At 36.6% G+C, this 12384-nt stretch overlaps 1 protein-coding gene across 1 annotated transcript in view; it reads right to left on the reverse strand.

The window, feature by feature from the left end:
• The window catches only part of TTL (tubulin tyrosine ligase), a 47199-nt gene that overhangs the window by 5605 nt on the left and 29210 nt on the right, over positions 1-12384 (reverse strand). Inside the window, exon 6 of the mRNA XM_007959407.2 lies at positions 1542-1685. Coding sequence (XP_007957598.1) covers positions 1542-1685 — 144 coding nt within the window. The remainder of the gene's footprint in view (positions 1-1541; positions 1686-12384) is intronic.

The raw sequence follows: 12384 nt of genomic DNA on the forward strand, positions 1-12384 counted from the left end.
AAAAAAAAAAAAAAAGTTTACTCTTTCAGCAAAAGAACAAGAGCACATGACCCCTTCTGCTTCCTGCCTCTCAGTGTGTCAGTGTGGCACGGGTTCCTGGTGCATGTCCAGGCCTACCTCAGTGTACCATACCTCACCCCAGGAACCCTCCCCAGTAAAAAATCATAAGCTTAAAAGAGAGAATGTTTGTTTTCTGTTCCACCACTTGTAACACAACACAATTTCTATCACCTACTTACCTCCTCATTGCTCCTTCAGATTTCAGTCCCACACATCACTTCCTCATCAGAATTTTGCTCAATTATCTCTATTTATTTTTTTCATATTTGAACATTTTATTGGTGATGTTATTATGTGCCGTCAAGTTGGTTCCAACTCATAGAGACCCCGTGTACAACATAAGGAAACAACACCCAATTATATTTTAAAACATTGCATACACTATTATAATGCCTGTCCCAGTTTGTAATGATTATTTATTTGCCTGATCCTTTATCATGCCTACAGTCTCTTTCCACTATGTCTCTCTTGTTCACCATTGTGAACCTAGGACCAACTATAAGGCCTGGCAGGCTGAATGGTACCTACTGAGTACTTGTTAACTGTAAGGAATGATGAATGAGAAAGAATCACACCTGCCAAATTATAGCCATCAAGCCAGTGGCAAAGGCCCAACTCTAATGAAAGAACTTGAGTTTTAACGTAGCCCCTTGTAGAGTCAAGACCTTTTCATAAATCTTTAGAAAAATCACCTAAATTGCTTCAAGATGTAGACATGAGGAGGCATGAAATGGTCTTGCACAGGGAAATGATATGATAAAAGCAGATATTCAGAACCAAGAGTTTAAGAAGATTAAGCCCAAACGACTTCCTGTGACATTTAAGGCCTTCCATAGTGTGGCCCTAACTTAACCTTTCACCTTCATCTTTCATTACTCCATAACACTAACACTGTGCTGTAGGCAGGCCACCTCCCCAGGAGGAAAAGAAGCTCCCTGAGGGCAGGTCCTGTTCACCTGTGCATCTCCCAGATGGGCCTGGAGCCCGGCACAGGGCCAGGTTCCGCTGGATACTGCATCTCCTTTCTGACAGGCTTTCCTCAGCTCCCTTTGGCGTATCTGACCATGCTCTTCTTTCACATCTCAACTCCAGCTCCAGCCTCTACACACCATTCTCTGCATAGGGAACTTCTTGGTCATTACCACCTCTCCCACTTATAGGACCTGCTTGCTCAAGTTGTCACAGGGGAGGTGTCTTATGGCAGTTATTAGCTGTGCTTGAAATTCTCACTGCATCTACCACCCACCTGAGCACAGACTAACTGCTCAACACACATGAGGACAATGGAAAAGGAGACGGTCCAGCAAAACCCTGTGCCAGCCAGATTCCTCCCAGAGGACTCCTAATACTGTGACATCCTTCCCGACAGCTGTTAAAGGGTCTACCCTTGAACCCTTTCAGTAATAAGCAAGCTCACCACTTTTGACTAACTATTCCAGCTGCTAGAATGACTTCCAAAATACAACAGTGTTCAGGCTTACTGAGCACAAGCTGGGGCGCCGTTGACTTCAATGAGCCACACTTTTAGCTCCTCATCCACCATGAAATCAAAGCCAAAGAGCTGGAAGCTCTGGTAAGGGAGGTACTTGGTGCTGATGGCAGGCTCCACACTCATAAGGCAGCTCCTGTGGGTGGAGGGAGAGCTTGCTGAGAATAGGGTGGTGGAGGGAGAAGGAACACACAAAATGTTCTTGGATAATTTTATATCAAATGTGCATATAAATTGCCTTTGGCTTAATTCTTTCTTTTAAACTTATTACCAAGAAATTGTTAAAGAGAATTCTACTTATCCAGCAATTTGTTTAAAAATCCTGCAATCATTCATGTTCTTAAAATTAAAGGCTGCTTTCCCAGGGCTCAAGAGGGAGCTTGGCACACCAAAGGCTGAGTTCCTGTAGCCTTTGAATGTGGATTCCTTCAGCAGGTGTGCTGCTGCCACAGTTAGTTACAATAAATAAAACATTTCCAGATACTTGTGCATTGTGAAAAATGGACTATCATTCAGTGAAGAGAAGAATTTGCAAAAAGAATATTGGTCTCATTCATTTCTTTTACTAGCTCAAGTTCTAATGCCAAATTACTGAAAATTAAGATTACAGTAGTAAAAATATTGAAACTAAATGTCAAAATTTATAATAGAATAATTATTAGCATCAACTACTATTTGAAAAAAATTGAGACATTTTAGTGACACATAAAAGTTGAAAGCAAATCAGAGACATAATAAGTACATGAGGTCATGTGGCTAAAGCCAAAATTTCCATTTTTTTTTTAACCTCTCTAAGCCAAGCTTTGATCTCCTTACCTATAAAATAGGGATAAAAATAGTACCTACTCCTAGGATTGCTGAGACAGTTCAATGAGATAATTACATAAGGAACTTGGCATAATCCTGGCACCTAGGAAGAATTTAATAAATGTTACCACTATAAATTTATCAATAACTATGATAATTACAAATATACTATTTAGGAGTAATAAATATTATCTAGTACAAATATCCTAGAAACCTATAATATGTCTGTTCTATGAAGATCTTCCTTGGTTTATTCCTCAACTGAATGTTGTGGCAAAATACACCTTAAACTCCCCAAATCCAAAAAGAAAACCACAAAAACCCACTACTGTTGAGTCAATTTTGACTCATAGCAACACTACTAGACAGAGTAGATCTGTCCCATAAGGTTTCCAAGGCTGTAATGCTTTACAGAAGCAGGCTGCTAAATCTTTCTTTTGTGGAGTGGCTGATGGGTTCAAACTGCTGACCCTTAAGTTGGCAGCTAAGCACTTTAATCACTGTGCCACCAGGGCTCCTCTAATTCATTTTAGTAAATAAAATATGTTGACTTTAGGATTACCAGAGATTACCGTCCTTTTACACAGCTGTACGTTTAGAAAGGAAAAGGCACAGAGAACTGGTTTCCATGTGACTAAGTCTACGGTATATCTTTTTTTTTTTTAATGCATTTTATTGAAATATAATTTATGTACAATGAAATACACAAAACTAATAAGGTGTATCTTTATAGGTAGGTTTTGATTCGTGATTTTTTTGAGACCTTGGTGAACTTAGAGCCAGGGCCTTGCTCTCCTTCCCACCCATGTTTCAAACTATGTCTATATATATATTTAAACCTTTATAAATAATTCAGGGAGGTTAGCCACTTAACAATCAATTGGTATAAAATTTCTTGTCCTGTTCATCTTTAACTTGCACTTTAAAGCCACATCACATTTTTTTTTTTCTATATTTTATCTCTGTTCCATGGGAGAATACTCTTTTTTTAAAATTACAATACCTTTTAAAATATTATAATTAATAAAAGTTTAAAAAATTAATAAATGCTTAGGTAAGGAAGGAAAAAAAAAACTCAACAGTTCCAAAGAATGAAAAGTGAAAGAAACACTACATTTCAACACATAAAAGAAGAACCAAGAGTCAGAACTAAAACAAAATATTATATTTTTATCTATTGAAAGTTCAAGACTAACAATTTTCAGGATTTTTTTCTGCATCACTGGAGACTTTATACAGTACATCTCTTTTCAGCTGCAGTGGGAAGCTAGGGGGAGGCTAGCTGGGGAAAAAAAAACCACTAAGTAGGAGGAGGATTTATAGCACCAAAGTAGCAACACTGAACTGTATAGACAAAGAGAAGGGGGCTTGGCAAATTTCCACTAAACCTTTTACCTAAAACATGAATCTCTTCTCCAGCATACTTGATTCACCTGGTATCAGAATCGACCACCTATAATCCCTGATGAAATGGAACTCCAATCCCTGAAATTCCTCTGCTAGGCTCTATATAAAATACACTAAGGACAAAGCCACAGTCACCAAAGTGACATTAACAGCATTTACAACAAAGTGCAGTACGGAAATACCAGTCTTATGCATAAATAGCCCAGGGTCAACTGAATATCCTTGTGGAGAAACATGAAATATAACAATTTCAGATAGGTTACAAATCTAAAATATAAGAGACAAAACAGATGGCTGTCACGTAGGTAACTATAGAATGGATGAATTATGGACTGTTCACACAATGGAATATTATATAGTAATATAAAAAAAACCAAAAACCAAATTCATTGCCATTGAGTTGATTCCAACTTATATTGAGAGATCTCCATTGGTTTTCCAAGATGGTAGATGTTTATGGAAGTAGATTGCCCTATCTTCCACAGAGCAGTTGATGGGTTTGAACGGCCAGCCTTCAATGGTTAGCAATCAAATGCTTAGGTACTGAGCCACCAGAGCTCCTTATTATATGTTGTTGTTGTTGTTGTTATGTGCCGTCGAGTCAAACCCGACTCATAGCGACCCCTCCTTGGGTTTCCGAGGCAGTATCACTACGGAAATAGGATTGCCCAACCTTCCTTCCAAGGAGTGGCTGGTGGGTTTGAACAGCCAACCGTCTGGTTAGCAGGCAAGTGTCTTAGCCACTATGCTACCAGAGCTCCCCCTTATTATATAGTAATAGAAAAGATAAACCATAGCTACATGCAACAATGTTGAATTCCACAGACACAATATTGTGTGGAAAAAATTAGATACAAAACAGTAAATACAGTACAATTTCATTTACATAATTTTCAAGAACAAGCAAAAGTAATCTAGAGTGCTCTAAGTCAGAAGAGTGGTTATTTTTGGCAGGGAGTATGGGAGCTCTGGTAGCATAGTGGCTAAAGCACTTGACTGCTAACCAGAAGGCTGGCGGTTCAAACCCACCAGCCACTCCTTGGAAGGAAGGTTGGGCAATCCTACTTCTGTAGTGATACTGCCTCGGAAACCCAAAGAGGGGTCACTATGAGTTGGCTGACTCGACGGCACATAACAACAACAACAACAACAAATATGCTTTGAAGGAGCCCCTGGGTGATACAAATGGTTAGGTGCTTGACTACTAACAGAAAGGCTGGGGGTTTGAACACACCCACAGGCACACTGGAAGGCCTAGCAATGTACTTGGGAAAGGTCACAGCCTTGAACACACCCTATGGAGCACATTTCTACTCTGCATGCCTAAGGCCACTGTGAGTTGGAATCAATTAGATGGCAACTGACAACTGTTTATTTACTTTGAGGGAGTTCAAGGGAGTTTTCCAGAGTGCCATAAAACTTTAATATCTTGACTTGTGTCATGGTTAGGTGTATACATAATTAAAAATTCATTAAGCTATATACTGGGAGCTCTGGTAGCGTAGTGCCTAAGGCATGTGACTGCTAACCAGAAGGCTGGCAGTTCAAACCCACCAACCACTCCTCGGAAGGAAGGTTGGGCAATCTACTTCCGTAGTGATACCGCCTCGGAAACCCAAGGAGGATTGCTATGAGTAGGATCCGACTCCATGGCAGTGGGTTTGGTTTGTTTGGTAAGTTATATACTTATAATATTTGGCTGGCAGGGTGTAGTTTGCTGACCCCTGCTGTAGGTAAGATATACTTTGGAATTATCAGATAAGGACATTAAAGAATTGCTATAAATATGTTTTAAAAAATATGAGACAAATGGGAGAATTTCGCAAGAGAAGTACAATCTAATAAAAGAGTCAAGTGGAAATTCTAGAATTGAAAAGTAAAAAAATTGAAAGTTAGAATCTAATATATGGGTTTAAAAGCAGATCTTAACAGCTTTTAACATTTTAAAACAGAACTTTAACAACTTTTCAAAAGGTTCTAACAGCTGAAGAAACAATTAGCAAACAGAAAGATAGGTTATAAGAAAAGAGAAAGTGGAAACATGGAGAGGTAAAAGGTGTACAAAAATTATAGGAGAAATGTGAGACACTGAAAATGATTTCACATCTATGAAATCAGAGACCCAAGAGAAGAGAATAATGGGGAAAAAGCTATATTTGAAAACATAATGGCCATGAATATTCTAAAACTGATGAAAAGTATTAAGCTTTGGATTCTAAAAGTCCTATAAACCCTACACAGAATAAATACAAAGAAAACTACACACATCTCATGGTAAATTTTATAAAAATCAATGAAAAGGAATATTTAAAACAGAGGAAAGATACATTAAAGAGAAATACTAAGATTTCAGCTGAATTCTCAAAAGATGGAAGACAGAAGACAACACTATGCCACCTTCAAAGTAGTAAAAAAAAAAAAATTAACTGCTGACTTAGAAATTTATTTCCAGGACACATACCCTTAAAAAATGAAGACAAAATACATTATCAGACAAACAACTGAGAGAATTCATCACTTCAGACCGCATTTAAAAATTAAGATTGAGTTTATTAAGAATAAGGAAAATTCTCCAGATAAAACAAGGAAATGCAGGACTAAGGTGAGCCTGAGTCAAGTGATGGTATTTTTACTCATCTCACATGCATGCAAAAGCTGGATGGTGAATACAGATGGGCGAGGAAGAGCTGATGCCTTTGAATTATGGAGTTGGTGAAGAATATTGACTAGACCGTGGACTGCCAGAAGAATGAATAATTGTCTTGGAAAAAATACTGCCAGAATGCTCCATAGAAGCGAGCACAACAAGGTTTCATCTCACGTACTGTGAACATGTTATCAGGAAGGACCTGTCCTTGGAAAAGGACTTCATGTTTGGTAAAGTAGAGGTTCGGCAAGAAAGAGGAAGACTGTTAACAAGATGGATTGACACAGTGGCTACAATAATGGGCTCAAACATAGCAATGGTTGTGAAGATGACACAAAACTGGCATTCCAGAATACTTAATTGTGCTTAAGTGGAACCTCTACATAGGCCAAAAAACAGGTGTTAAAAAAGAACAAGGGGATACTGTGTATGGTTTAATGCCAGGAAAAGGACCCATCAGGGTTGTATCCCTTCTTCATACTTATTCAATCTGGATGCTGAGCAAATAATCTGAGAAGCTGGACTTTATGAAGAAGAATACAGCATTAGGACTGGAGGAAGATTCATTAACAACCTGCGATATGCAGATAACAATCCTGCTTGCTGAAAGCGAAGAGGATTCGAAGCACTTACTAATGAAGAGCAAAGACCACAGCCTTCAGTATGGATTAAACCTCAAGACAAAGAAAACAAAAATCCTCACAACTGGACCAATAAGGAACATCATGATAAGTGGAGAAAAGATTGAAGTTGTCAATGATATCCTTTTATTTGGATCCACCATCAACATTCATGGAACCAGCAATGAGGAAACTAAACTACATATTGCATTGGGCAAATCTCCAGCAAGAGACCTGCTTCTTGGTCTATGTAGAGGTTCCACTTAAACACAATTAAGTGTTCTGGAATTTCATTCTTTGTAATGTTATCCACAATTTGTTCTGATCCACACAATGGAAAGCCTTTGCACAGTCAATAAAACAGAGGTAGACATGTTTCTGGCATTCTCTGCTTTCAGCCAAGATCCATCTGATATCAGCAATGATAACCCTCATTCTACATCCTCTTCTGAATCTGGTTTGAATTTTTGGCAGTTCTCTGTTGATGTACTGCTGTGACTGTTTGTGAATTATCTTCAGTAAAACTTTACTTGCATTTGATATTAATAATATTGTTAGATAATTTCTGCATTCTGTTATTATCACCTTTTTTTGGAACGAGAACATACATGGATCTCTTCCAGCAGATTGGCTAGGTAGCTGTGTTCTAAGTTTCTTGGCATGGACGAGTGAGCATTTCCAGCACTGCATCCATTTGCTGAATTATCTCAGTTAGTATTCTGTCAATTCCTAGAGCTTTGTTTTTTTGTCAATGTCTTCAGTGTAGCTTAGACATCTTCCTTCATTACCATGGGTTCTTGATCATATGTTACCGGCTGAAATGGTTGAACGTCGACCAGTTCCTTTTGGTACAGTAACTCTGTATTTCTTCCAACTTCTTTTGATGCTTCCTGCGTCGTTCAACATCTTGACTGTAGAATCCTTCAGTTTTGCAACTCAAGGCTTGAATTTTTCTGCAGTTCTTTCAGCTAGAGAAATGCCAAGCATGTTCTTCCCTTTTGGTTTTCTAACTTGAGATCTTTGGACATTTCATTATAATACTTTGTCTTCTCAAGTTGCTCTTCAAAATCTTTAGTTTTTTAACTGAATTGTTTCTTCCTTGCTTTAGCCACTCTATATTCTAGAGCAAGATCAGAGTCTCTTCTGACATTCATTTTGATCTTTTTTTTTTCTTGGTTGTCTTTTTAATGATTTTTTTTAAAAAAATTTTTGTATGATGTCTTTGATGTCATCTCACAACTCATTTGGTCTTCAATCACTGGTATTCAATATGTCTGATCTATTCTCGTGATGGTCCCTAGATTGTAATTTGGCTTTCATGGACTTCTGTTTTTTAAAAAATACATTTTATTGAAATATCATTTATGTACAGTTCTCATAGACTTCTTTTAATTTTCTTTCTTTAGCTTTAACTTGAACCTGCATACAAGTGATTGAAGGAGCTCTGGTGATGCAGTGACTAATGCATTTGACTGCTAACCAGAAGGTTGGCGATTCAAACTCAGAGGCTACTCCACAGAAGGAAGACTGGGCAATCTACCTCTGTAAAGATTCACCTTGGAAACCCAATGGGGGTAGCTATGAGTTAGAACCAACTTTATGGCAGTGGGTTTGGCTTTTTGGTTTGGACTGTTCTGTAGTTGGCCCCTAGCCTTGTTCTGACTGATGACATTGAGCTTCTCCATTGTCTCTTTGCACAGATGCAGTTGATTTGAATCCTGTGTATTCGACCTGGCAAGGTCCACATGTATAGGCACCATGTATGTTATTGAAAAAGATATATTTGCAATGAATTAAGTTGTTGGTCTTGTAAAATTCTATCATGTGTCTGATGTCATTTCGATCACTAAGGCCATATTGCAACTTCTGATCCTTCTTTGTTTCCAACTTTCACATTCCATTCACCAGTAATTTTCAATGCATCTTAATTGTATGTCTGATCAATTTCAGATTGTGTAAGTTGGTAAAATCTTCAATTTTGTCATTTTTGGCATTAGTGGTTGGTGCATAGTCATATTAACTATTCTTCCTTATAGGTGTATGGATATTATCCTATTACTAACATCATTGTACCTAAGGATAGATCTTGAAATGTTCTTTTTGACAATGAGAGTGACATACTATTCCTCTTCAATTTGTCATTTCTGCTATAGTAGACTACATGATTGTCTGATTGAAAATGGCCAATAGCAGTCTATTTCAGTTTGCTAATGCCTAGGATGCAGATATTTATGTGTTCCATTTCATTTTTGACTTCTAATTTTCATAGAGCCATACTTTGTACATTCATTCCACATTCTGATTACCAATGGATGTTTGTAGCTTTTTCTTCTCATTTTGAGTCATGTAACATCAGCAAATGAAGGCCTTGAAACCTTTACTCCATCTGGGTCATTAAGGTGGACTCTACTTGGAGGAGGCAGCTCTTCCTCCGCTATATTTTGAGTGTCTTCCAACCTGAGGGGCTCACCTGTGTCATACATGAGCAGATGAAAATTCATTAGCTAATATCAAACTGTTTTGCAAAGATAATGTACTAATTTATATTTCTACCAACAGTGTATAAGAATTCTCATTGGTCTATAACCTTGTTTATACTTGATATTGTCAGATTTCTGCCAACTCATAGAATAAAATATGTCACTGTATGTTGATTTATATTTCACTGATATCTATTGAACTGGAATATTTTTATATGTTTGTTGAATACTCATGTTCTTGTTCTACCTATGCTCTTTGTTCATTTTTATCATATACTGAATTTTTTTTAGGGGGAATTCTTTTGTATTATTTGGATACTAACTTGTCTTGGTTATATGAGGGCAAAAATATCATCTCCCGATTTGTGCCCTATCTTTCTTTTCATGGTATTTTTCATTGAGTAGAAGACTTCCATTTAATATAAACTTAAGAACTCATTTTCTCTAAAAAAAAATGCACAATAACAAAATATATGGCAACAATAACATACAAGATAAAAAGAGGTTAACTGGTGTTATAGTATTTGCTCTGTATGAGAACTTGTAAAAGTACTAATTTTTATTTGAATCTCTAGGATAACCAATAAAGCACTAGTAAAAGAATACATAAAGAGCTCTAGTGGTGCAGTGGTTAAAGCATTCAGCTGCTAACTATTCAGCAGTTCAAATCTACCAGCTGCTCTGCAGGAGAAAGATGAGGGTGGCTGGCTGTTTTCATAAAGATTTACAGCCTTGGTAACTGTATGGGGCAATTCTATTCTGTCCTATAGGATTGCTATGAGTTGGAATCAACTCACTGGCAGTGGGTTTGGGTGAAAGAATACACAATGACCACAATGTCCGCGATTACAAGGCAACGTGAAACTGAACCAACAAAAGACAGACTACAGAAACAAACTCACTTAATACTAGAATTAATAGACACAAATTATAAAATGTCTATGATTACAGTGTTGAAGTAGACAATCTTTGGCATGGAACTGGAACTATAAAAATGACACCAAACTGCTGGAAAAGAACCAAATGAACACTCTAGAATTGAAAAATGTAATATTCAGATTAAAGAACTCAGGGAACAGACTTCACAAAAGATTTGATACTATAAAAGAGAAAACTGTGAACTGGGGGTATCAGAAGAGACTATGATGAAGTGTGGAGAAATAAATAGAAAATACAACAGAGAGAGTGAGAGGGACATTAAAAAAAAAAAAAAAACCACACTCACTGCTGTTGAGTTGGATCCAACTCATAGCAACCCCTTCTTGGGTTTCCAAGGCAGTAATGCTACAAAAGTAGATTGCCCAATCTTCCTTCTGAGGAGCGGCTAGTGGGTTTCAACTGCTGGCCTTCTGGTTAGCAGTCAAATGCCTCAGGCATTATGCTAGGATACAATAATATCATCCGTATATTTAGGTAGACCCCACAAGGAGAGAACAAAAAGAAGGCAGGGCAGAATAAATTGTTTAAGAAGTAGCAGCTGAGAATTTTCAAAAACAATGAAAGACTTCAAAACTACTGATTCAAAAATTCCAACATATTCACATAGATAAGAGATATCTAAATCAGACAAAGAGTACAATGCAATGAAAAAAATCCTTAAAATAACTAGAATAAAAACACAGATTAACGTTAAAGATATGACTATTGTAATGTGAGCTGACCTCAATAACAAAAGAAGAACAATCATATTATTGATATGCTGAAAACTTCTATATCTAATAAAACTATCTAAAAATGAAGGTGAAAAACACTTTTGGACCAAAAGCAAAAATCAAAAACAGCCACTAAAGAAAATCCCCAAGAATGTTCCTCAGACAGAAGAAAACTGATCCAAGTCAGAAGGTAAAATAGTCAAGAAAAAATAAAGTACAATAAAAATTATGAGTATGTGTTCATATTTCTAAATTAATATTAACTACAAAAATCATAATAATGCCTTTGACATTTAAAATGATAAAAACTTAAAGTAAATGACAATAGCATACAAATCAGAAAGAGGACAAATTAGCATTTTTGTTCTTGCATTGTCTTAATGGAAGGTCAAAATATTACTTAGATTTAGACTTGAATAACTTAAGGATCCACAAACAAAAAGTATAATTTCCAAATTCTGAGGGAAAATATAAAAGAAATAAAACTTAGAATAGGCACAAAAGTAAAACTCAAATAAAGATGATAGATTTAAATCCCAAAACTCCTCTAGCTAAAAAACAAGAATTATCAAACTGGTTAAAAAAAAAAAAAGCATAAATATATATGGCTTACAAGATACATACCTAATCACAGGGATTCAGAAACATTGTAGTAAAAAGATAAAAAAGGATATACTGTGCAAAAACAACCAAAAATAAATAAAGCTGCCCAGCCATTTCATCAGACAAAATAGAATTTAAAGCAAAAAGTATTTCTAGGTAAAGATGGTTATTTCATAAAGATACAAGAGAAAAAGATACAATACTTTTAAATCATGTTAATTTACATGGTCTCAAAAAAATATGAAACAAAACTGACAGAACTTTATCTGGATGGTGTTTACAAGGGTGTTTATATAATTCAATAAGCTTTACATTAATTTTAAGCATGTGTATGTATCATATTTCACCAAAAATAGACATAACATTTGGTGGAATAAGCCTATCACAGTCTATTTCTCCCACTGATTCCGACCAAAAACCGTGGCCAAAATCAAAATGCAACAACCTGAGAACTCTGAAAATTAACAGAGAAGCAGGCAGAAAGGGGAGGAAAGTAAAAACCCAGAATTATGACACATGTGTGGGCATCAGCTTCCCTGCTGCTGTTCCTCCTATTTCTTCTTATGGCTTTGACTTGAAGATAGCTGCTGCTGCTGCTGCTGATTTTTTTTTTTTTTTT

Source organism: Orycteropus afer, unplaced genomic scaffold, assembly GCF_000298275.1.
Source record: "Orycteropus afer afer isolate SDZICR_OR568_19922 unplaced genomic scaffold, OryAfe1.0 scaffold00017, whole genome shotgun sequence".
Taxonomy (NCBI): Eukaryota; Metazoa; Chordata; class Mammalia; order Tubulidentata; family Orycteropodidae; genus Orycteropus; species Orycteropus afer.